At 41.6% G+C, this 27,320-nt stretch overlaps 1 protein-coding gene and 1 long non-coding RNA gene across 8 annotated transcripts in view; one reads left to right on the top strand and one right to left on the bottom strand.

Annotated features, from left to right (window-relative positions):
* The window catches only part of OXR1 (oxidation resistance 1), a 257,860-nt gene that overhangs the window by 126,690 nt on the left and 103,850 nt on the right, over window positions 1–27,320 (bottom strand). For 4 of the 7 annotated variants that reach the window (XR_002436208.1, XM_021389325.1, XM_021389328.1 and 1 more), the window contains exons 1-2: window positions 14,925–15,118; window positions 4,131–4,324 (exon numbers count right to left, since the gene is read on the bottom strand). Coding sequence is in view for 6 of the 7 variants with exons in the window: in XM_021389325.1 (XP_021245000.1) it covers window positions 4,131–4,324; window positions 14,925–15,103 (373 nt within the window). In the remaining variant the exon portion in view is untranslated. Of the gene's footprint in view, window positions 1–4,130; window positions 4,325–9,249; window positions 9,417–14,924; window positions 15,119–27,320 lie in introns of those variants that run through there. The other 3 variants (XM_021389331.1, XM_021389327.1, XM_021389330.1) reach the window with 2 other exon arrangements.
* LOC110395172 lies at window positions 9,369–25,751 on the top strand. The gene is made up of 3 exons (XR_002436209.1): window positions 9,369–9,508; window positions 9,637–9,752; window positions 24,818–25,751. It is a non-coding gene; the product is annotated as an uncharacterized LOC110395172 (long non-coding RNA).

The following is a 27,320-nucleotide window of genomic DNA, read 5'->3' as shown; positions in this document are numbered from 1 at the left end:
CAATTTGTTCCCTGTTGCCTTTTCCTCTCAGTTCCTCCCTCTCTTACCTATTTTTTCCCCACTTTTTAGAAGGGCAACTGCACTCACTAAGTTTGGGAAGCATTTGAGATGCAGCCTGTGGGAAAGACGAAATGCAGAATCAGTACTTTGTGACTAGCTCTCTAAAGTAGGAACAGTGCTGATAAAATTTTAAAATCTCTCTGAATTGCCAGGATATTCCTTCCTCAATACACATTCTACTTTGAGAGATCCAAAGGAAATCTGTGTTCTCATGAAGTGACATAAACATGCACAAAAAGAAATACAAACAAAAAAAAAATCCAACTCTGATGCTACAGAGTATTTAGGAATATGACCTGACAGACAATTGAGTACAACAGCTCACAGAGCTGAGAGCATACACCAGCTGCTACAATTCCTTCTGCAAAGCATGTGTGTGCAAGGTAAATGTCCACATGTCTTTGGGTCTATAAAGTAGAATGAGGTTTATATAAAGACCCCAGAAGTCCTTTCTGCATACGCAGACCCAAAAAATTATTTTCTTAAATAACTAATTTTACTCATGCCATAACGTGGTAAAGTAAGACTGGTTACACATTTCTTTAGATATAAATTTAGTATTAAATACAATGAGCAGCCATTAATAAATCAGACCAGTCCTCTTATAACAGACAATGTGATGCTGCTAATTTAAATTTTAAAGCGTAAAAACTGTATATACATACGTTTATATAAGGATGCTAAACTTCTTTAATGTATCCAGAGAACACAAATCTTACATCTATAAAGCACTCTGAAGATCATTATAATTACTGAAAATAAACTTAACGAAAAATGAGAGTGTAACACAACATACAACAGGCATTAGTTTACTCAAGCTCCGTTAGTCACCATCATAAACAGTCATTTGCCAATTTGGTTTGAGGTTAACATAAAAGAACACTAATTTTTAAATGAAAGAGGCAAAGCCAAATGAGATCATCATAATTTTAACACATTCTTAATCCATTCATCACAGTAATTACTAGTTCACATTGCTTGATCTTGGACACAGATTGCTCTTATTAGAGAACAAAATGCAAACAAGGTCAAAGCAAGGTAAAGCCCTGTGTAATTGTATTAGGACACCAACAGTTCTAATGTGCTTGTTTAAGATATTTAATAGCCATCTGTACACAAAACATTAGAATTTGATATTTCCTGTTTCAGAGTCCCTGTCCACTGCAGGCTTGTCATTACATTTATCATCAAAAAGTTGCAAACTATTTGACTAGACTTTGTCTTTATAATTAATTTTTGAGAAGAGTCAAAGAAAAGTAAGTACTTTTAAGTCAAATGGGCCACACAGGTCATAACTTAAAGTACACTGAAGTTGATGGAAGCTTCAGGAAGGTAAGTTTTGTTTCCCTCACATTATAAAATCTGTAGAGTCAGTATCAGAAAAAACTCATCCAGTACAGTAAACATGTTCATCTGATATCGGTAGTGTGCTGTCCAAGAAGAAGCCCTTCATTTTCATAAAATTCAGGAACATGTGTAATTATATGTTTATGAAGGTACAGAGAAAACCTTGTTTCTTCAATCAGCCTCCCAGGAAAATTCAAACGTTACGTAGTATGAAGAAACAATGGCTCTATCGACTCACTCTTTGTGATCCCAAATCACATATAGAAGACGACAAGAACATAAAACCAACACATATCTCATAATGGGTCAGTGCAGCTAGACCACCTTGCCTGCTACTCAGATGAAGCTTAAGCCCTTTCTGTGGTCTGTTCCTTTTCATAGAATCACAGAATCACAAGGATTAAAGGGACCTCTGGAGATCATCACTATTCAAGGCTGCCCCCGTCCTTCATATTCGAAACTACTTTTTCCTTGTTTGTAAGCACAAGGTCCAGCAGCATACCTCTCCCTGTTGGCTGCGTGAGAAAGTTATCTATCACCACTTGCATAACAAAGTTATCTTTCATGCACTGCAGAAACCTCCTGAAGTGGCAGTGTGCCAGGCAGTGTTGTTTTTCCAGGAAATGGTGGTTGAAGTCCTCCATGAGAACCGCTGCCTGAAATATTGAGGCTACTGTCAGCTGTCTGTAGAAGAACTCACCAATTCCTCCTCCTGATTAGGCAGCCTGTAGTAAATAGCCACAACGGCATTACCTATATTGGCCTGCCCCTTAATTCTCACCCATGAGCTCTCCACTTGTTCATTGTTGATCCCTAGGCAGGGCTTGACACATTCCAGTTGTTCTCTAACATAAAGAGCAACTCCACCACCTCGTCTTACTGGTCTGTCTTTCCTGAAGAGTACATTTTATACTTCCCAGTGGTCTACAACTGTTGCTCACAAATGTTAGCACCTGCTTATGGACAAGTTGCCTGCTGAATGCTGTTTTTGGACATGCTCTGTTTTCCAGCATTGCAACAGGGTATGCATAAAGGCCATGGAGTATTCATCCCTGGAGATTTTCAAGACTTGGCAAGACAGAGCATTGGTTGTGTTTATCTTGTACTGGCTGAAGTTCTAATTCCAACATGAAATCAGAGTATCTAACCCTTAGAGGTCTCTTCCAACAAACATTTCCATAGGTCTGTCAAATGAGGTGTTGTACAATGTTCAAACCATTTCATTCACAGACTTTGATTTGGTTGATGATAGAAGAACATGTAATTATGATCAGCTTTCCAACAATGTTATTAATCCCGAGTTAGGTTAAGAACTCATTCTGATGATATCATTGATCTTTATGCTCATTATTACTCTAGTGAAAAACTCCCTCATCCCATTCCCTGATTTAGGCATGAAACAATCTTCACATATTTTTGATACTCCGTTCAGATTATTTGGAGGAATGAGGAATAAACAGTCATAAAGCAGTGTTTCTTTGCACATTTCAAGTAAAAACTCAGTCAAGTGCACTGATCTAACTATGCTTTCTCAGAAAACACATTCTATACTAAAGGATGAAGGATTAAATTTTAGAGCACTTTTCTCACACATGATAAGAGTCTCCTTTAAAGAAGGATTATACAATTTGAGATTTTTAAAGTACAATTTTGGAACCTCATGGCCACAATGCTATGAACTCACCAATGCCTCCATTTTGCCTCTTTTTAATTTATTTTGGGAGCAAATAATTGAAACTTCTACGAGTTTTTGGAAGGCAGTTGTGCAGCACATTTTAAACGCAGTTTCCTTCTTTAAAAACAGTTTCAAGCACTCACATGTAACACATGAAAAAAAAATGTTTAAGCTGATACATTCTTCTTTACTTTTTAGACAATTCAAAGGTGTACAAATGGACTCATTTTATATTGCAATAATTCAACAGCCAAGAAATCTAACTTCTTTTTCTTAAATCTGCTGAGTTGTAGCTCTTTAAAGCACATCATTAACATCCACTCCTCTTGTTTGTTCAACTCTTGTTAGCACATCTGCCTCTCAGAAGCAATAATGAACCAGGCACAAGCACTACAAGGCCGCTCTCCGTGCAGTTTAAATCAAGTGAGAAGCAAAATATTTCCAAAGGAATCAGTTGGGCCCAGTCCTGAAAGGATTTATGTGGAAGCAAGTTATGAAGCACCTGCAGGGGTACCTAAGGTGATGTTATTAAATACATAGATACTGAAATCCCAGAAGAATATCCAGAAACCAAAATTATTTGGAAAAAGATATCCATAACCGCCCTGATTAATCCTGGCTGTGTGGCCTAGAAGCAGTTCAAGCCCAGCAGGTCTTCTCCAATCTGGAAATTCTTTCCAGCCAGAAGCCTTCTAAATCATTTCTGCCTAAATTATAACACAAACAATTGTCAAAGGCAGTAACCTCCTTCCTATATTCTTCCTCCCCAAATTGCTTCTATGCTTTCTTCAATAACTACTCTTCAAGAAAAGAACAGTGAAGAAAAAAATCTTATAAACAGCACAAGATAAATAAAGCAGGTTAATTCTCAAGGGTAATTTGACATCAGCATGAAGACATGACATCTTATTGCTCATGGTGGGCATCTGTAATCTTAACAGACAAGTGCAACTAACTAAAAGAAATAAAACAGGAATAAAACAAGTAAACAGCAAAACCTTGCAATTTTAATGAGCATATTTGAATTTTTCTGTGAAAGAAAACTCACCAATGGTGTAATATCTCTTCAACTCACTCCTCCGTGGATTGCGCCTTTGGGTATTGGCGGTGTTCTTCTGTTCTTCCTCAGAAGTCGCCTTGGTGGCAAGCAAAGGTTTACTGGGCTGAGGAGCGGGAGCTTCAGCTGCCACGGGGTTGCATCCTGGCCCACTAATATCCACCGACTGGGACTTTTTCTTTAATCTAAAGACAATTCAAGGCAGTATGATATTATTAATCTTCATTCTATGGCTAGATTGAGTAATTCCTTTTTTATATTTTAGGTAGAAAAATGCCAATGCATTCATTATACAGAATTCACGCATGGCCCAGCAGAACACAGAAAATCAGCGGTGGTAAATTAGGCCTTGCAGTAATTTCCCCTTTTAGCTCCTGCTAAATCAGCTGCAGCACTTGAATCTCACCCTACTGTGGCTCATGTGTAGCTACAAATGGTAAACTGTCCTCAGATAAGCCCACCAAGCTGCTTGAAGGATCAGTCTGTAATCCATTTCAGAGAAGACAAGATGCTACAATTATCATAGAATCATGGAATCATAGAATGGCCTGGGTTGAAAAGGACCTCAAAGATCATTGAGTTTCAACCCCCCTGCTGAGTGCAGGGTCGCCAACCACTAGACCAGGCTGCCCAGAGCCACATCCAGCCTGGCCTTGAATGCCTCCAGGGACGGGGCATCCACAACCTCCCTGGGCAACCTGTTCCAGTGTGTCACCACCAATTAGCCTATCATTAAATTTACCTGGCTTTAGTTTCACAGACAAGTGGAATATAAAGAAATTAAATTATTTGCACAAAGTTGCTGAAAATCTCAAGAGAAAGGAACTGACTAAACTGAAGGCTATATACACTGACTCATTGGTCAACTTGGTATTCCATTATGGTGCTGAATATACCAAATCTCAGGTAATTAAAAAGTATCTAAAATTCATTACCACTTGAAAATTGTGGAGGTTTAAAGAATGACTTTGCAGAAGAAAATCACTAGATTTTGAGGAATAATGCTCTGCCTGTGACCCAAGCTTCCACTATGATTTCCGCAGATAAGAGTCTTACTTTCATGTTATGCAAAAATGTTGTGCGCAGAGATCTACAAAGTGTTTATTACCACCATAATTTCAAACCAAGACACGTGAGACCTGAAGATCAATAAGTGTACATATGTCCTGCTGTCTGAAGGGCAGTCTAATTAATAAAGCTGTAAATTACAGGACCGAGCTACTTAACAAAGTAACTGGTGCACTGTGGGGAATACCAGATTGGTACAAACATACTGTGCCTGTTCTTCTGGAATCACAAAGAAAGGGATAACACCTGTCACTGAGCAGTGAAAATGCCACATGGCCTTCTTCAGGTGACAAGATTAATAAAGGACTGGGTTCAAATGCTTATAGAAAATTAATGAGCAAAAAGAAAGTTATCTACTCTGAACACAGGTTCAAGCGAGGACATGCCTTTATAGCAATATCTTAACAAAAACAAGCCAGACTAAAGTGCATCTTCCTTCAGCTCACCTGCACTGTACATTGAAAAAGCTGTCACAGTTGTCAAATAATTTGGAAAAACACTGCAGCCTTTGAAATGCATCTTCACATGACTGCAGTGCCTTGCAATGAAAGCCTCAGTTCCGGGTATGTTTTGTAGCCAGGAAAACTAACTCTTTGTAAGCTTGACCCTTTTCCAGCACTCTGCTTTATTACTGGCCTCGTGTTGTGCCTGCTTTTCTTTTTTTTATATTAAAGCTGCACTGGCTGTAACAAGGTTTAATTGTTGTTTTTTTCTCCTACTGCATGTATTCCATAAGCAGCCTCCAACTAAGTTTTCAACAGCAGGCAGCTGAAGTCTGTCAATATCACTTGGTGTGGTTCAGAATGAGCCTGCTGCAGCCAGACTACAGAGAGAAAGGCAGCAAGGGTTTCAAAGTCAACACTGCACAAGCAGGACTTGGAAATGCACATTTGACAGAGAGGGCAAAGATCTAACTTGAATGAGATCTGAACTAGAAGGGCCAAAACTTTCTTTTTCTGTAGCAATCCTTAAACTACGTGAGTTCCAGGGAATAAAAAAAAATGTGTAAAAAATGAAAGAAAATCCACAGCCTTTCAGAAGCATGAAATCCTGAGGTGGTCATTACTGCCGCCACCTGGCTATTGGTGGCTTCCACGAGATATGGCAGTGGTCTCACATGAATGTTAGAAGGGACAGGCACTTTCTTAACAAACCCCTAACGGGTACGAAGGCCCAATTACTGACAGTTAATGAAGACGGCCCATCCTGGCTGAAGTTCAAGCAGGGCTATAGGAGGAATTCCTCAGCTGCTACTGACTGGGTCTGGAGATGCAGTGTTTGTTTAGAACACAGCTGAGCAGCACCTCATTTTTAGATAGCCCTGTCAAAAACATACATTTCACACATCTTTTTGTGTAATTCAATTGCACCATTGCTAATAACCCATTAAAAACCCATTTGCTCCATTTATGTGTCGCTGCCTCTTCCCTAGAACAGCCGCCACGTACCACGGTAACGCAGCCATCAGAGCCCTGCTGTGCAGCCACCCCAGTGCCCAACCCACCAGGCACAGCATGAACCCCCACCTGCCCCTCAGCACCCTGCCACTCCTGCACGCAGAGATCTGCCCATTAGGCAATCCAGCAGGAATGTGCATCTCCAAGCTGTCTGATACAACATGTCTGTATGTACACGCTGACAAGTTTTGGAACTTGTGCTCTTTTAAATCCTCTCCATACAATTGCAAAGCTCTCTAGCACATCCTATGGAGAGCCTAACAGATGGCTCCAGCTCTATCGGTGCCTGGCCAGCAGCTCCTCCAGGAATGGGTCCCTGTGAGGGGATTCGTAACATTTCCCTCAAAAAAACAAAAACACTGTTGGATGGTCGGGCACTCACCACCATGTACTCCGGATGGTGAGAGCATATGGAAAGTCATGAAATCTGAAGTGAGCGAATTTACTGGGAAGTCTGCTAGGGGCTTGAATAGCCTTAGGATTTTGACCCTAGCATAATAGCATATCACAAACCTACCCAGTTCCTAATGCAGTGCTTATTAGAATTTCAAACTGATATTTTTTTTATTTTTATTTTTTTGTAAAGCAGCATGGAAAAAATAAGGCATTATTATCTAAATAGAACTTGAAAGCAGCTAAAGCAAACACGGCTGGCAGTCTTCTCCAGATGGAAAAAAAAAAATTAAAAAGCATTTAAACCATGTATGGTGGGAACAAACCAGAATACAAAGCATCCCAGGGGCTGGGAAAATGTACGATTTGATCTTTGTGAATTTCTAAGTAAAAATCCTGTACTGCAACAAAGATTTGGAGGAAAGCCGAACTCATCCTTATCTACTGAAGATAAACCAGTCCCTGAGCCACATGTGACAATTCCAGAGATTTTACCACACAGTTAATAGGAGAAACAAAATAATTCATTTGAAGAGCAGTGCTTATTCTTCATGTGGTATTACTGAAGCAGAAATGCTTATTAGGGATTTGATCTTCTAGAAGGAAATGTGATTTAAACCAATGCCACAGCCAGGATTTATCTGACTCTGGAAAACACAATTCTTTCTGTTTTCAATACAGCATTGCAAAGACCTGCTCACACATACAGGAGAGAAAGCCTGAGACCAATTACTTTATTTCCCTGCCATCCTCTCAAGCCTCTGCAGAAACCCACACTTGCACATGGCCGGCACTTTGGGAAGGCCATGGCAATAGCAACACATCAGGTGAGAGGCTTGTGGCTGCCCCGGCTCCTCCAGCCTGGCTCCATGTTCTGCGTAAGGCTCCTTCTGCACACTTGCAGCAGAAGGCGATGCCATGCAGGTCTGCCGGGCATTTTTTTGTTTAATGCTCTTGAATAGCACCTGCAGCTCCGGCCATGCACTCACAAAGAGAAGACAGCAGAATTAGAATGACACAGACCAAAACAGAAACCCAACAGCGGTGGCAATGAGCGGGTGGCTGCTGGGTGCAAGGAGCGGGATGGACCTCGACAGCCATCAGCAATGGGGTACACGAGCAGGAAACGATTTGTCACCACTTTCACAGCAGGAGACAGAGGAAGCACCAAAGGAAAGCAAGCAGCAGGTTTGATATAAACAAAAAGTTGTACCTCTTTGAAAAGCATACAATTGCCCAGAAATTATTGTGCAGGCCAGGAGTATCACTCAGTACAAAAAGGAATTCCACATGTAAGGGAGAAACATCCACCAGGGGCTATCAGATATGCATGCATATACACAAAGGCAACCCTTCAGCTGGGAAACTCCTTGACTGGAGGAAGGTGGAGGGGTTTCACAGCTGCTCAGCGCATGCTCTACCTCTGACATCACCCCAAGTGCCGCTCTCCCGTAGGCACCACACCTGAGCGCAACACATTTGCAATCCAAGTCTGAACTGGTCATTATGGATTGAAGAGGGAAGCAAAACCAAACAACAATGAGCAGGTAGAAGAATGCCTGCCAGTAAACAAGGAAAAGAACAGCCTTTCAGAATGTTACTTCGGGAATTGACCGTGCAGTTTTCTGATAACGCAAGCAGTTTATAAGATCATTTGACAGCAGAATACAATAAGACCTTCACACAGGTGGTGTTATGAAAGGATTAAGAATTAATTCACACCTATACAGCCCAAAGAGCAATTCAAAGCAGTAAGCATCTATCAACAATGCAACACTGAGCCAAGCTTCGGGAAAGAAAACAGTGGGGATGACAGAGTTTTGTGGCAGAAATGAGCTCGTACAGCAAGCACTACAACGCTCTTTTTCATTCCTTTAGACACACTATCAAATATTATCATGCCAATTAAAGACACAAGAGCCGTCAGTGGTCAGAACACCAGGAAGCAAAGCAAACCCACTCTCGTTCTGCTGCCCAGTCACTGTGAGGGACGCAGTCACAGCACATGCAGGAAAACAGCCACCACACGTCATTCTGTGGATGGCAAGGAAAACAATGAAGAACACCTAAACTGCTGAAAAACTGGGTTTGTCGTGTCTGGAATAGGCAACCCAAGCCTCCTTAACAAAGCTCATACCTAATGTGTTCAGGGGAACACCACAGAGAAAAGACTTACAGAAACGGACACAAACCTTGTGATTATTCCTGGGAGCATGACAGCACTGCTACAGGTAAACCCTTGGAGGATCATTTACAGAAGACATAGATTGGTTGCTGCCAGGTTACATCCATTAACTCCAAGCGGGAGAATCCAGAATCCGCTTGTGGTTCAAGTGGGACAAGGCATTCTCACTGCCTGGGAGAGAAGATTAGTGAGTCCGCTGGCAAAGGATTCAACGCACTCTACACACCACGAATGGGCCTGGAGACATGCATTCACAGGAGGATGAGGTATGGCAGCGGTGTGGAGGGCAGTGATGATGATGGTGATGGGGAGGAAGATGGCAGCAATCATGCTCAACACATAATATCTCAGATAGTCACAGTGCATACAGTTCATTATTTTTCTCTTGTGTTAGGTTTTGTAATAAATACGAGCTCAAGATCATATGGCTTCGCCATGACTGCGTAATATTTTACAGCTGCTTCACACGGTGGAAATAATATGTTCAGCAGCTAGTGTGTGTTTTGTCAGGTATGAAAATTTCTTGATCTTTTCTTTTAGGGTTTTGAGAAAAGTGGGTTGCTATTTGCTGACAGTTATCTTGATTCTGGACATGTTTTAGAAGTGATGTGTAAAGTAAATTACTATTTTGGATCTCGCTATTTTGTTAATAGCTGCTATACTGTTATTTAAATAACTCCCACTAGTTCCATTTTCACAAAAGCTCTTCCAGTGCTTTCTGCAGATCTATTTTAGTACAATTTGCATTGGTCTTGAAATTTCCAGCTCTGTCACATTCTGCACAGAAAAATCTGCATAATGGTTCTAAAGTGATGGTAATTTCCATTTAATTCATATTTGTCTCATTAATGCTGTGGCATTATATCCAATGCCACCTTACTTATAAGGATGGGATTCAAACTGTCCAAACTATTGAAAGGTTGTAAGGAAAATCTTTACATCACCTGATTAGAAGGCACTGTTTCTGAAATCTCTTTATTATATGCAGCCAGCACCCAGATCCCATTCTCTGAGCATTACCATGGGATTCTCACACTGGCAAGGTCACATCTATCTTACACTACCATCTTCTTTTTCCCAAACACAGAATTCAGAGTTTTCTGAGAAAGGTGTAGCTAGTGGCCTCAGGTCTGCATTACATACCTTGAGACACACGGAATTCTTCACTTACACTGAAGCCATATAAGCTTGTAGCATTTTTCTGTAAAATATATTAAACTTCATCATAACATCTATTATTTTCTGTGCTAACTGCAAGTAATTTATACATCAACAAAACTGTTTTATCCATAGCCTTTTACTTAGGCAACTGCATTCACATTTCTTATGGAATCCAACCTTAGTCTTGACTGTTTTCTGAGTTGTTTACAAGTCAGCAGCAATACCCCATGGCACTTAATGCTCCTGAGATTGCCACAATATACGCAATCATAACATGCATATATTTATGTAGTCAAATTTGGGAGCAAAAGGGTCTTTCAGCTTCTCAAAGAAACAGCAGAGGAGGTTGGAAGTTACAACATTCTTACAGCAACACAGATTTGTGTACTCCACTTCCACCGTCTCTGCAAATAAGCATCAACACAGTAGGCAGCCATTGCTTAAGTCAGAAGAAAATGCTGCGGATACACTTGCCCTAAGACATAAAAATGCAAATCTGCTCACGCTTCTGCCTTGTTCAGTAATTCACACAACCTGAGATGCATACAGGGAAACAACTTAAGCACTTTCCTCAAAATACAGAACCCACTCGTGCAGCCAGGCACCCTGTGCTGTTACAGTGCGACATGCCATCCTCATATTGCACAGGGATACTGGCAGCCTGCAACCAACTGGGACCAAATGGGGCCTACTGCCGCAAGCAAGAGTCACCATCTTTCATTTAAGCAGCTTGACACAGTGCAGAGACTGACACCCTGTGACCTGCCACTAGACTGTGGGGGCTAATCCAGGACAGAAGACACTGCCGTCACAAGCATTCATCCAAACTCTCCTCATAGCCCTTCCCAAATGGAGCCTCCCCTTCTCTTTTGAAGCCATCAGACTCCCTCTCACACTGAGGTTCAATGTGCCCCTTCCCAAAGGCATCAGCTTCCTGCCCTGGCACTGCTCGACAAGGCTGCCACGTGGAAGGCATTTTGCTGCTTCACTCTTCTAAGAACCAGGCACAGAGCACTACCCAGATGTAGGACTGCAAAAGATATTTAATACCTAGAGGTCTTTGGAAGCATCAAACTGTCTTCACTAAATAAACAGCAATGGCAAGACTGGACAAAGAGTAGCAGCTGGAACTGCAAGAAAACAATACCTTCCTGAGATACCTAGGTAACCCAATTTGTATAGACCTCCGTTTTCATACTATTGCAGTAACGACTACATAGATTGCAATGTGTGCCTAATATAGTCTTCCAAAAGTTCTCACAGGACAAAAAGCAACTGTCATAATATGAAGCAGTTAGCACCAACTTACAAGGGGCAGGCTCTTATTACAGAGAAGAGAGACAGATGCTGTTCCTTGAGGAGACTGAAACATCTAACGTTTCTCCTTGCTAGAAACATAAACTGGCTCTCAAAGTGCTCTGAGGGATATAACAACATCAGATAAATCTCTCTGGAAGCACCGAACTTGTGAAAGAGAAGTTGGAAATGAGGCAAAAAGAGAAATCCTTCATCATCATAGCCAAAGGAGAATTGAGTTTCTGTCTTCCAAATCATAACTCAAGTATTTTGAAGAATAAGTATAATTTTAACACTTTAATGAAACATGCAGTAAATGTACAGATCGTATTAAATTAGTTTTACATTGATTGGCTTTATTGACTGTTATTTGATAGATAGAAGACGAGAGAACAGCACAAATCTGCACCAGGGGAAGTTCAGACTGGACATTAGGAAAAATTTATTTACTGTGAGGGTGGTCAGACATTGGAACAGGCTTCCTAGAGAGGTGGTTGATCTCTCGTGCCTGTCAGTGTTCATGATGCACTTGGATCATGCCCTTAATAATATGCTTTAACTTCTGGTTTGCCCTGAAGATGTCAGGCAGTTGCGCTAGATGGTCTCTGAAGGTCCCTTCCAATAGCATTATTCCATTCTATATTATATAACACATTCTTCACTGAAAACATACTGCTTTCTTCTTACAGCCAAGCTACTTTTTCTTGAGAGAGTTTCACTGGGCTTTAGCTGTAAAGGTTTGAAAATGTGCCTGTCTTGTTTTTGTACTTCTGATTCATAAATTAGGTTAGCCAAGGTTATACCAGATGGGAGAAAAAAGGTCACCAAAGATCCAGGAATATTTTATATTTGAACAAATGTATCCTCCTACCCTTCTGGCAGGAGACCCTCCTGCTGTAAGTATTCAGCTCAGACCAACCCCAAACAGCTTTCTCATTTCACCTGGCAGTAGGAACATGGCAAAGTTGTTATCAGCATTTCCTGTACCCCAGCCTGCACATTTGGGGACTGAGGATCCCAGGCTGCCGGGCACTCATGTGGACACTGCAGCCACGTGATAGACAGAGAACCAGAGCCACGTGTAAGTTCCACCAGAAGCAATTAGAAAACAGAAAGTCTGTTAATTGCACCTACTGAGAACATACTATCTCAAGTATGAATGTTTTCATGTCATAACATCACAGCATTCAGCCTCCCAGCACAGCACAACCACACCTCCTTCACCAGCGATGGAGGCAGGCTACGGCTGGTCAAATCCTAGTGCCAAAGCAGGCACATGCAGATGTTGAGATTGGAGAGGAGGCAGCTAGCATCCTTCTGTGGTTACTTACCAAACCAGCACACTACACGATAAAAATACTTCACCAGTAATCTGCTTCTTCATGTTGCAGAACATCCAGAGGCCTTCTGAGAAATCAGCCACTGCCTTAACGAGAACAGAGCAGCTGATGCCTCAGAGGCGGGTGAGTGCCTGTGGTGGTGCAGGCCTAGGAAAGTCCTTGTCCTAGGGCTCAGCTCCTAGTAAGCAACACCTTCCTGCCTAATGCCAAAGCTAAACAATGTCTCTCAGCTTTTTCCTCACTTTCTCTCAAGACATCTCTTGCATTTGTGCTCCTGTTCTTGAACTCCTGGCTCAGGGATGTCTTTAGTAACAGCACTCTCTGTCATGGGCCTGAGGAGGACTCTGGGGACCACTAATCCTGGCTCTGCACACTGCAGCACACGCAAAGATTTCTGGACAGGCTGCCTGACACCCAAGACAAAAGCATGGGAAGGCATGGGGAGAGGAGCAGCACTACTGGCAGGCACCCCCACCCCACTTCTGCAGTTGTAGAATGGCGAGCAGCCTCTGCTGCGCGGGCTGCAGCGCACACCCAATCTGGTATTAAGAGCCCCATACTGCTTGTTTCTTCTTTCCCTTGTGCAGGGGGCTGTACAGGCAGCAGGTGGTGATACTGAAATTCGAGTAGGCAGCCTAAAACCATAATTTAGTTTCATGCTGAAGTAAAGACAACGTGCCCCCACCAGAGAAAATAGGTGACCTTTCCCTTGAGCCACTGGTTAGATATATACTTGCGACAAGCAGCAATCTTATCCTGAGTTTTTCACTCACAGTGATACAAAATGGAGCTGGAGAAACATAGAAAGAAGAGACTGCAGAACACAGGTGCCCTGCGGGATTTTATATTATTATTCTTAAATCAATAAGCCCAGAGAGCAGAATTGTTATAAGCACTGCAACTACACCCACTGCAGACACTAGCAATCTATAAGCATCATAGTAAATGGCATTATTTAAAGAAGAATCCAATAAAAAAAGCACTGTACTGTGGCTATCCAAAGCACAGTGAGGTTTTTCTCCCCCATTTCAGAAGAAAGAGCACCGCAAGGCCAGGCTGGCACCGCCAGGTGAAAGATCCCCAGGACCAGATACCAGCCTCACAAACCTGGTACGAGGAGATAAGGAGCTCGTGTCTGACATAAAGAGAAAGAGAAGCCAAGGAGAGATTTAAACACATCTGGAAGTCATCAAAACCAGAGCTCAGATGACAAATGAGGCTGCCGCATGTTAAATGAGGCAAGTGAGTTTAGAGGCATTTATGCATTTAATTTCCTAACTCAAGCTCAGCTCCAAGGCAGAGCTGTTAAACAACCACCTGATCAGCATTTGTAAGGAAACAGCATACAATCTGAAACATGGAAGCTGAATTTAGATGCATGCAGTAAAACTGTCAAGATTTTAGAAATCCTACATATAAATCAGTGACGTTTAGTCTAAACACAAAATAAGAATCAGTAAACTGCATTTTCTGTCCATGAACTATTGGCAAGATTTCAAGATGTATTTTAACTAACCTCACAACACGCGATTTTTTTCCTTGGCTAATCTTCTATGAAAAGTAACCATAAGGAAATCAAAATATTATGGCTAAGCCTTGCAAATTGCTCTTCTGAACAAAAAGGTAAAAATTGCTCACTCATGAAAAGTAAGAGGGAGAAGAAGAATTTAGGAACATAAATCAAGAGGCTAAAAAGGAAAAGACGATATCCTATTCTCTTCATGTATTTCAGTTGCCCTCTGCATTTTTCTATACTCAGTTCAGATTCCCGTAAATTTGGGGCTAATTTCTTGGCACGTTAGGAGCTTAAAAACAACATTACTAAAACCTATGTAAGTCTTTACAGCAAACAGCAGAACAGAACAGGCAAAAGGCTGCAGAGTACCTCACTCCCTCGTCCATCCAAACTGGAAGTAGGCACTGCTTGGAGCCAGCTCTCACTGAATGCAGATGGGAAAGGGCCAGCTGGCACCAAACCCTCCTGCCTACTGCAGGGGTGTAAGAGTGGCTCTGCTCCAGCTCCATGTGCCAAGCAGGGTCCTCTCCTTGAAACGCCAGCTGCATGAATACCTGCAGTTGAACCCTTAGCAAGGCGCAGACCTAGGAGCTAGCTACAGTGAGCAGTAGGTCTTTCCCCACTGAGCCCGGAAGCTCCGGTGCTTCATGCAGTTGACGGCAGTCGACTGCTTTCCACTTTCAGATGACTTAGGCTTAAAAAATAAGCTTTCCACTGAAGTTAAAACCTAGACGTGTACCTTTGGATTATGCAATTTTGATATTTTCATAATTTTCTATAGAATGATACTTTAGGGTAATGCATGGTTTTGGTAAATAAAAACAGATGGAACTGGCTTACTTTGGCTGTAAGATTAATGCCGGGTTTATACTTTTATAGAAATATTTTAGAGGAACAAAAGGTTTGTTTGGACATACCTGAAATCAGAGAGAAAGCTTGTTCCTACTCTGCAGCAGGAGTCTGAACTACATGAAGCAATGCAGTGTCTGTCTCAGTGCTGATCATTACAGTGACCCCCCGCAGATCCAGCCCCACAGCTTTTCCAAGATCACTTGGTGACAAATGACATACACTTAGAACATCGCAGCACTCATAATTTATGTAAACAAAATACCGAGTCCCTTCAGCTTCCGTTCAATTTACTGTACAATATATACTGCAGAAAAAAAATCTGCTTGGAATTCAATAATTCATAGAGGTATACATATCCATAAAATACAAAGCTTTTAATTTTAAGGTAGTAGGAATTAACCATCTGTTCCTGTAAAAAAAAAAACATAGGGCATGTAGCATACAGGTAGAAAAAGAGCAGACAGTATTTTATGCGCCAGAACTGACTTCTTCATCTGTACTGCAGTGACTTCACCTTCTTAGAGACGAAATCTTTGAGAAACCAAGGCGTTACATAACTCAGTAAAAAGCGGATAAGGTCGGTGTCAGTTTAAATTCCCTTGTGTGAAAACCAATTACAGGATGTGAAAGAAAAAAAAAAATCTTTTCAGGAACCAAAACCTCCATCTCATAATATAGCATGTATATAAATGTATATTTTTAAGTAAGAACGAGCAATAAAACTTTAAAGTAAAAGAATGTGTGGGAGGGAAGCAGAGGGACAGGCAGAGCAGAGAAGGAACAGAATAATTCCAGATCATTTCAAGGTACGACGATGATGAAGTAGAAAGTCAAATCCTTGAGATGATTTGCCATTTTGATTCTTTTTATGCTAAATAGTAAATGGGTAAAGTAATGGTGACTTACAACGTTGAGTTTAATTGAAATAAGGAAGCTAAACAATTTCTTTTCAAAGTATATACTTTTTAAGTTGGAAACACAGTCCTACTTTGGCTAGTCTCTTTTTTTCTAAGGGAAAACAGTCCCAAACAAAAATATTAAATTGAAGCTGCCTTTGATTGGAGGTAGGTTAGGCACAGTCAACAGATCTATTTTAATATCAGGTTTTCTCAGCAAGGAAAAATGAAACAAACAATCCTGCTGTCTCAGGAGCCATACATCTACAATCCACAAAATTAGATAGTTTTAAATCCCTGCATTGACCAATCTAATCTCTTTTCCACTCAAACACAGGCCACCTAGAAAAAAAGATCTAGTAATTCTCATTTTATTCATCTAGAGGGAGTGAAATTTTAGAGAAGCAAGCAAAAGAAGACACTTTCTGTAAAACAGGTATAATGGCAGAGAAAAGAGCAAATGTAAAACATGCCCAAAGCACATGAAAAGAGAATTCACTGGACCTAAGCCAAATGAAAACAACAGTGTTACACAATCAGGTATTTCAAATGGCTGACATACTTTGTACGAAGAAAATAAGTGGATATATATAATACAGGAAATTGCCGAGAAAAGAAATTCAGATGTGACCAGGTCACTGACCACAGAGGTGCATCAGCTGCAACTCTTCCACGGTCTGATCAAGCTTAAATTCTTCCCAACAGAATGTCATTTTTTCAACAGGGCAGGGAAGTACCAAAGAGAGAAAAACCTAAAATCTCTTAAGAGCTCACAAAGGTCCATGTTACGGAGTCCATTCAGAATTGTATTACAGGGATTTTCAAGAGGGCAGTTCTGGACTTGGATATCAAAAACTGGCCTGGGTTCTGTTGCAGGGGATCTGCCTCTACTGTAACACAGCCATGGTTAAATGTGCTATCTGCTTCAAGAACCGGTCTCTGGCTCCAATGAATCCCCCAACCACTACAGCTGAGGAAACCACATCTCTCCTACCACCTTTTATAAGAAAGTCTCTTGCACTGTGCTTTTGTGAGGCATTAAGCGACTACTGAAGATGCCACCAGACCAATGTCTTTGTGTGCCCAACAAAACTCATGTACTGGATCCAATCCTTTGAACAAACCAGCGAGCTGTTGTACCGCATGGAGTATTTTTTACACTAAGTATTACATTTAGTATATTTTAGAAGCGTAAAGAAATGTTCACTGCATTTTGGTCAGCCATTTCAGGATTTCCCACCAATCAAACATCAGCAGCAGAATTTTAATGACTGGGAAACTGCAGCAGTACCATAAGAGAAAACTGTAATGCAGTGAACTGCTGCTTCTGTTGGCTTCCTGCACTACATACTACATTCTAACATTTTACATCTTCTACAGTGTGAGTACATATTTCTTTAAAATACAGCTTCTAGCAGAGGTATAGCTATTAAAAAAAAAAAAAAAAAAGGCTTGAGATCTTCATAGTCAAGTTCTACAGTTGTAATACCTGGGAAAGAACTAACCAAAAGCAGAATCCCCAAATAGCTCCCACTGCTATCTGATGATATTTCTTTCTTTATTTCCTTCTTTTCAACTAACATGCCCTTGCATTTTAAAATAGCCATGTGTTCACTGTATCCTCCTCTCAAAGATGCCTTCTGGGTAGCAATTAAATGTATAATTGAGATCTTCAAGACATTAGAAGGGAAATTTAATGGCTTTTTAAGTGTCTGCAGGGAATAAGACAACACAAATCAATTTTACACCAAAACACGTTTGCACAAATGCACTCAATATGCATTGAAGGACTCCTCATACTTCTGAGGGGTTTCTTCTTCCACAAATAAAGCTTCCAAGGTTGTCAGTGAAGGGATTTCAAGGCTTTAGGATGTAGTTCATAAGTATACTGTGGATGAAATCATCTGTCAAACTGTAAGGTTTTAAACTTGTACCTGTATATTTGAGGCTAGATTTGTAGACAGGCACATTGGTCCAATTATTTCCTTTCTCCTTTCATTTTATTCACCAGTCATAAATATTGGTATATACATAAAGGTTTTACTGTCCTTTGGGACTAATTCCCCCATCTGCATCCTAAGGCTTCTTCCAGGAGACTGAAGAGAAGCATTTTATTCATTGTTACCTTCTTATAGTTGACATTCTAGCTAATTTATCAGTTTCAGCTCACCACTCACACAGTCAGGACTATTTAGCCACTCACTACTGTTCCAGGAACAGAAAGCTTAATATTCAAGGTGCAGCTTCCAGGTTTAGACAGAGTACTTCAGAATTGAAAAACAAACAAACAAACAAAAAACGACCACAACAATTCTTCCTTTTATCACTTCTCTGCATCACTGAATGCCTAAAAGGTTTCAAAACAAAGGCACCATTGACCCACTACTGCTCTCTTCATCTCTCTATTCCCACATCCACACAAACAATGCACAATTAGGGATTTGAAATTAAGCTCAGCAGACAATAAACTGTGCCTTTCTTCCAACCAAATCTTGCCGTCTCTCCTGAATTTCGTTCCCATATGTAGCCATTCAGTAAAAGCACAGCAAGTCTCCTGCTCCCCGTGCCTAACTGCTCCTTCACCTGCTGTCAAGCAGACAGCAGCACCCAGAGATTCACCTGTCTTAATCTCCTTCTTTCTGTCTCATATTTCTCCATTAATATTGCTCCACTTCCACCATGAATATAGGACTGAAGGAGCACATAAGTAAAATTGAGATAAGCAAATTCAGGGATTAAAGCTATTTTTCGTGGACTCTTCTCTGAAAGAGGCTTTTTTTTTTTTTTTTTTTTTTTTTAAGATGGATGGAGAGGTAGCAGAAGCAATCTGATTTTGGAAAGCTTCCAAGAGCAGAAATGTCAGGAGAACTACTGCAGATGTAGTAGCCTGTGCATTTCAATCAGGAATACAAATGGATGCAAAATCCATTTAAACCAGCTACCCACAACTCTTTTGGGTAACACATCACTTCCTTCATGTTTCTTAGACTTTTACCCTGGCAGCAGCTTGAAATTTTTACCCCTTGGAGAGGCTTTTGCTCAGAAGGTCAGAGCCGCAGATGTATCCCACAGAGCTGGAACATTCCTGCCTTGACATTCACAGAACCACAAAATTGTAGGGGACTTTTGGACGCCATCAAGTCCAATCCCCTGCTACAGCAGTTCCCTACAGCAGGTTGCACAGGTACGCGTCCAGGCAGATTCTGAGTATCTGCAGAGAAGGAGACTCCACAATAATCTCTGGCCCGCCTGTTCCAGTGCTCCATCACCCCCACAGTAAAGAATTTTCTTCCCATGTTTGTATGGAAATTCTTGTGTCCTGTTTTGTGCCCACTGCCCCTTGTCTTGTCGCTGGGCACCACTGAAAAGAGCCTGGTCCTATCCACATGACTCCTGTCCTTCAGATATTTTTACGCATTGATGAGATTTCCTCTCAGTCTTCTCTTCTCCAGGTTTCTTCTCAGGTTCTTGGCCTTTTCTCATACGGGAGATGCTCCAGGCCCCTCATCATCTTCGTGGTCCTCCACTGGACTGTCTCTAGAAGTTCCCTGACTTTCTTTAACTGAGGAGCCCAGAACTGGATACAGTACTGCAGAAGTGGCCCCACCAGGGCAGAGTAGAGGGGGACGATGACCTCCCTTGACCTGCTGGCCACACTTTTTTTAATGCACCCCAGGATACCATTGGCCTTCTGGGCCACAAGGACACACTGCTGGCTCATGGTCACCCTGCTGTCCCCCAGGACTCCCAGGTCCTTCACTGCAGCGCTCCTCTCCACAGGTCAGCCCCTAACCTGTACTGATGCATGCAGCTATTCCTTCACAGGTGCAAGACTTACCCTTGCTAAACCTCATAAGATTCCTCTTCACCCAACTCTCTAGTCTGTCCAGGTGTCACTGACTGGCAGCACAGCCTTCTGCTGTGTCAGCCATTCCTCCCAACTTTGTACCATCAGCAAACTTGCTGATGGTGCATTCTATCCCTTCATCCAGGTCACTGATGAAGATGTTGAACAAGAGCAGACCCAAATTTGTTTCCCATCTCACAGCTCCGTTCTGTGGGTCCCATGCTTTGTGTATACTCAGTCTCCCTTGTTCTCCTCTTTGTTTTCCCCCCTCCCCTTATTCCTTCTCTTGTGAGGCAATAATAAACTGCAGGACGTGGATACCCTTTCTGTCCCTCTTGAAGTATAGGAGGGTTTTGCCGGTTACATCTCTGGTAGCCCTGACTGAAGCATCTTTACCTGCATCTGCTTCATCCTGATGGAGCAATGGGAGGTAAAAAGAGACAAGGTGTTACCCGTACACACAGTGGAGGAGGACCCAATGGATAGATTAAATCTTTATGGAGACCAAGGCATTATACACATACACAAAAAAGCAACAGACTCTTTATATGTCTGTATACTTTAGTTTCTGCAGTATGATTGCCTTATTCAAGCTGCCTGAAAAATTAGGATAGAGAAAAATAATTCTGTATGGGGCAGACTATCCATTGCAATTTTGAAAGACTGACAATTATACAGGGTAATCTTAAAAGTGAACAGCTGTTGGACAGCAACAGAATACAGGAGATACAGTTAGTAAGGCAAAAAACACCCTCTCGCTCCTTCTTCCTGCCCCAGTTTTCCTAAGCATGGTTCCAAAGAGGCATCCCCATGACTTCAGCCCGGAAGACATCGCACCTTACTAAAAATCAGTAAGGTCACGCCAGACGTTATTGAGAAACAGTGCTCCCTCACCACAGCAATATCCCCAGATCTCCAAAGAAGTCAACACACACCTGGCTGCATGCTGCATCTTAGAGGATCATTCCCCCTCTATAGCCTCTCTGTGCAATAATGTGCAAGCAACTTTGGAAGCCAACTGGACTTTTTTTACCCTCTGAGGAGAGATCTTTAAAGCCAAGGCATAAAGCTAGAAGCGTCTTTGTCAGTCAGGATGCTGTCATCAATCTTACAGCAAAAAGCTGACTTCGTTCAGTAGCTGTGGGTACTTTCAGATACCAGATACCAAAGTGAAAAGCTGTTTTTACCATATTCCTGTACTCAGCACAACAAGGCCTGTATTAAGTAAGAAATTAGTGCAGCTTTCAAAAATAATTTCTCTGCAGAATCGCTGTTATCCAAGTAACTCTGCAAAAGCAATCTGTTTTCCAAATGACTCTCTCAGCAGCCAATTTCTGTGACACTGACATCAGTCGCTGCTCAGGTCAGTGCCTGCTTCTCACCATGACAGCTTCGCTCTTGTCACTCAGGAATTATCGCTGCCTTCACTGCTGCCAAATCAAGAGAGTGTTTGGTCGGTGTAACAATCTCAACTACCTAGCACTACCTGCTTGCTATGAAACTCTATGTTTTAGGAGTGGGTATATATTCAGCTTCTGAAATTGAAGAAAAAAAAAAAAAAAGGCTGAGCATCTCCTCCTCCAGGTGCAAGTCTCTTGACATTCCTCTTCCCCAAATTCAAGAGTGCCAAAGAAGCCATGTTGCCACTACCAAGGCCAACTAACTTCACCAGAGCTGCCGAGGATCTACACCTTTCTGAAAGGGTTTTGTTTTCTTTCCCCCAGCATACTCCATGGAGGAGGAACATCCCTAAGTAAGTGTTCTTCCCTACCCCTCATCCCATTGCCTCTCCTATCATGTAGGTCACACAGACAGGAAGGAATGGTGACTGTCTGGGAGGCAGTTGCACTCCCTCACCACAAAGACAGTGTTATTCTGCAAGACACATTGCTTTCACCAGCAGTTGCTGAGTGTGCTAGCTAACTTCTAGAGCCAGCTTGACATAGCAGATGTGAGAGGATAGAGGGCCTCAGAACTTACCAGCAATAACAGCCTGCAAAACGGCAATTTGAAAGAAAATTTGCAAAAGAGATCACTGCCTTACATACCCCGGGAATCACATCTTGCACTTTTAGAGAAAAATCTGTTTAAAATCTGTTTGGAAATTGGGGAACTGCAATATGCCTCCTTTTCTCAGGTAGGTTAGGAAAATTGAAGGTCAATTCTGAAAGGAGGCATATATCCCTAATTTCCCTGAAGAAAACCACTTTGAGAAATAAAGAACTTCTTGCACTGACATTAACTATAAATAGCACAGAGAGGTAAAGCAATACCTGGGCTGTTAGTGAGCATCTCTGAAGTTCAGAAAGCAGCTGCCTAAAAGTGACATTTGGAAACAGATAGGCAATTTAGTCCCATTTAGCTGTCATCTACAGGAAGAAAGAATATAAAAGTACAAACTAATTTTGGTTATTTACCTCACAAAAGTGATGTATCATTGACAACACCTAAACTTGTTATGGTTAACATCTTGTAACAGTAATCCATCCTTGTGACAACAGTCATAAAAGAAAGCTTCATCAACACACGCACACAAAAAAGGCAGCATTTATTTTTCTATTTTATTCCCAGCTCCTGTAATAAAATGAATGTTACAAAGGCCATAACAGTGACATTCAGTGATGGTTTTAATCATTTTGGTCTTTTATCTGCACATTGAAATAAAGTTTTCAGTCGAGAACAGACTGACAGGCAGTCTGAATTTCCATCTAGAAATGGCATCTGAGGGGCATATATTGTCTTTCAACCGGCTTTTAAAAGGTGGACTGTAAGCTGAGGAACTTGTACCACTGATGACCTTAGGTTTCACTGTTTTCTAAAACATCATTGTTCATTAATACTCTCACCTTCAAAACAAACCAAAACACATTATGCAGCCCATGGCACTGACATCCAGCTGAAGAGCTGTGTGTTCATTTCTCCATGCTTATAACTAATAATTCACAGCTGTCTGCTCTACACCCACCAAGTTCCATGCCTCTCTCTGAAACACAGAGAGCCGACCATGCTCGATCTCGGACGTTCCAGCTGCAGGTACTTGTGTGCCAGCACATTAGGTAGCACTTTAAAAGTTAGGAAGCACAAGTAAGCAAGAATGAGAAAAAGTGATGCAATGTGATATTTATAGCTCCAATTAATTTTATCTCAGTAACAGTTCTAGTGTCAACCTGTTGTAAAAATGAGTGTACATACTGTATCCACAGTGTTTTAGAAAGCAAAGCTTTGTCAAGTGTACCAGCATGGAAGGTATTTTTTTTACTTCAGTAGATAAAAAGTAGTTACATAGAAAAGTACAATACTTCTTTGTTCTTATTTACATTGACATGTTTTCTGTGCATTCAGGAGGAACATTTAGAATCAGACTGCTGAGAAAGTACAAGTTATCCTCTGTTCTCTGTAGCACAAATGTTTGTCGTCAGCACATTTCTCTGCTTTGAAAGCCAATGCACTTAGAAGCTGAGCAGTAAAATGTAATTATTATTTGGGGCCATGAATTGCACCATGCATGGGAGCTCACAGTTAAACAACTGTATTCCTATTTAGAGGAACATCCTGATGTTCAAAGCCACTGAACACCCAGAAACACCTACTGAAACTCAAGCTACTTACTGCTCAGAACCGAAGCTAAACAGTATTTACTTTCAAATTTCTGCATTGAATGAGGAGTCTGATTCCAGCATTCAAGTTATTTAATCCAGTATTAACCTCCAAACTTTGGGATTCAAATTTCTTCATAAACAAAGCAAATGACATTATCCCCATCTTTATGAGGCAGCTGCTGACATCTCCAAATGACATCCCGCTGGGCAGGCTTTGGGGCTAACATAGCAGGGTTCCTGGAAATCAGAAATAAACCCAGCAGAGCTCAGGAGGGTTCCTGTGCAAAACCTACCCGCACTACACACCTACGGCATCTGCCAGTGCCATTCATCTTCCACAGTCACAAAGGCCATCAAATACAATGGGAGAAAACTAAAGCAAGCCAGGATGAAAGAGGAGCTGCCAGACACAATGTGAAGGCAGCTAAGCAGGACACCAAGCTGCTCTGGACTGTGACACTCGCAGCAATTGGCAAAAACACTGTCTCTCTCTCACTGAAGCCTAATGGCTGATGGGACAAATTCACTTTTATTGCTATAAATCTGTGACATTAAATCAGGACCTCCAGCCACGCAGTGTTCAGTTTCTCTAATTAACACAGATTGAGCTGGGAGTGCAGGACATGGGCTGATCTCACAGAAGCCGGCTTGTGGTACGTGAGCATGCAGTCCCTGAGCTTCCTTTGGGAAACAGGGCCTCTCCTTGCTGCCCCCAAACCACGCTTGTAGCAGAGCTGAGCTGTAACGGCTCTATTTATCAGTCAGCTGCTGCTACTCAGGATCTGCCACCGCCTCTGCACAGCCATCTCCACAAAGCTGTGTTTCCTGTTACTGTTCTTCAGCCTTCTCTCTTCCCACATTCTCAATCTAACACAACCCACAACTTGATGAAACAGCAGCAGCTCATTAGAGAGAAACCACGCCCAGTCGGAAGGTATCCTAAGCCTTGAGCCTGTCCACACTCTGGATTCAAAAAGGAAGGCCCCACAGTGTGACAATAACAGATTCCTTCTTCCCCAGAGCTGTATTTTCCTCTCAGTCCCCATTGCTCTCTTTTTTGCTACCTAGAAGCGGCATTCGCATACACCAGAGGAACTGTAACCCACATCCCACCATCAACTCTCCAGAAAACCCAAGTAAAAAAAAGGACAGATCATAGGCAGCGATAAGGAGAACCAGCACCATGGCATGGAGGAGGACACAGGACCTTGAAACCTCTGGAGCTTCCACAACCGCTGCTGTGTAAAGGCAGCAGTGATACACCACTAATGCTGCATCCTCAAAGGCCTTCAAGGAGAGAGCATACTCCTCCTGTGAGTACATCGCACCTTTCATTCCACTGAGTGCATGGGGATACCACAGAAGTATCCCCATCCTTCTACCAGTGATGACTGACATACATCTATTATGTCTAATTTTTTGCTTTCTTTCCATGTTCTGTCTCTAAGCATCCTTGTGTGGCTTGCTAAATGCTCCCAAAGTCATGTACCGCCACTGATATATTTTCCAGTTCCTCAGTGCAAACAATAAAAAGTTTAAAAAATGCATCGCTATTTTTAATGCCAACTTTCAATTTCTCTTTCTCAAGGCGATTGTAAATGAATTAGTCCCAAATAACAGCAGCCATCTCCCATTTCAAAAAAGCTTCATAAGAAACCATCACCAGCAGCAATAAAGAATTTCTGGATTTTTCTAGCACTTTCAAGATCATTGATGTGGCAAAAAAGGAGAAGCTTGCTTGTAAACTCAGTCTGAGTTCCTTCGGGGCAGCTAAGGGATGATGAGATGAAGACCACTTTGATTCACTTTAGAATACAATCAATCACAACTTAACATACATTAAGGCCGAACTGCAGAACAAGTGTAAAAAGAAGCAAAGCCATTTTTCTGATCCAGCACAGCACTCATGTTACTGGAACTGAGGCTTGCATTTCTATCAGCACATAGAAAGTCTGTTCAGCTGCAGAAGCTCAGCACTGGACACCACTGGTGTGAGCAGAGACTGTGGCATGCTTCCCTGCTGCCATGACCACTCTGACCAAGGCTGGCCTCTGGGAACAGAGAAATGTGCATTGCAATACCCACCTGTACAAAATGAGAGAGAAAGTGAAATATTATGATACCTTGTAGTTTATTTATTCACCACCGTTTGTTATGTGAAGGTTGATGTGGCCATTATTGTTTAGCACCAGTACATACATAGTGTCCCTTGCTAACGAGTCACATTATTTTGAAGAACTCCAAAATTTTAAATTTAGATTTAAATATAAAATTTCTTAGTAAGGACACATCTGTCTGCAATGAGCAAACTTTCTGTTTTCTTTAGGCTCACTGGTCCCTTCTGCTCTCCTGCATAATCTGCCAGGCCAGTTATTTAACAGAATATTTACTCTTGCTTAAGAATACTATCTGACACGGACTGGAAATTCTCAAAACATCTTTATTTCATAAGAACACAAGACTTCTGCACTCCATTGCAAGGGTGAGAAAAAGCTATATACATAGATATATTAATCTATATATTAGTCAAATGTAAGGTTATATGAAATTAATACTTCCAATTATAAATTTCTATGTTTTTTTGCCACTATTTTTTTCCTTCCTTTTTCCTTTTCAAGTTATTCCTTATTCCTAAAGTTATTCACAGTTTTTAAGTGATCACAGGCATCATACTGGTCCTCTATGGAAGAATACATTATCACCTCTTTAAGTATGTTTTCAACATAGTTGAGATACTTCTCCACAACTTTTGTCTTTGATCTTCCCTATGTCGTGTCTCTTTTATTTTATCACATTATTTTTCTTTCCATTTCTCTTTGCAGTAAACTGAAAAAACAGTTTGCAAGAACTTCTGTTTTACAGTGTACAAGCACTATTTTAGGGATGTTTTAGAAAAAAAAACACTGAACTGATGAAATACTTTGTGAACCTCAGTTCTCTCAGTGGAACATTTTTATGTCCTGTCATCATAACATTGCATAACCAGCAGTCAGGGAAGAGCACACAGATGTGGAGGAATACTGCCTGAGGCGGTGGGCTGCACGGAGGGCTCAGGCTGCTACAGCACTCGCTGTGCATCTTCCCTGCAGGACTGTCTGGAAGTATCTTGTGGAAATACACTTTCCCACCAAAACAGGGTATAGTTAATGTCATAACGGGAACATTTCTTGATAAAAATTTGGAGAAGGCCAAATAAAAGAAAAGGCAACAATTTATAGCACATGCAGACAAAGAGGTTTTCTTCTCAGAGCACGCAGCTTTCCTCTCCATGTCGTGCACTGATGGCTTGCTTCCCAATTTACTCCATTCCAAATGAACCGGTAACACAAACAGAACGGGACCTGGCAGCCCATTAGTGCAGCCCCAAAGCAGAAGCTTAAGATGACGACTGCATTCAGCAGCAAAGGAGCAGTGGTTTGTCACAGAAACAGCTCTGCTGGAACAAGGAAACCAAACACAAGAGCAAGGAAGATCTTTGTCTGGAGTCTAATTGGTTTAATTACACTGCTGTAGGGCTGCTTTATCCTGCTGACCTGCAGGTGACCAGGTGTGTAAGAATATGCCACTCTCT

This window comes from Numida meleagris, chromosome 2 (assembly GCF_002078875.1).
Source record: "Numida meleagris isolate 19003 breed g44 Domestic line chromosome 2, NumMel1.0, whole genome shotgun sequence".
NCBI classification, from domain to species: Eukaryota; Metazoa; Chordata; class Aves; order Galliformes; family Numididae; genus Numida; species Numida meleagris.
This window is presented reverse-complemented; position numbering and strand designations above follow the sequence as displayed.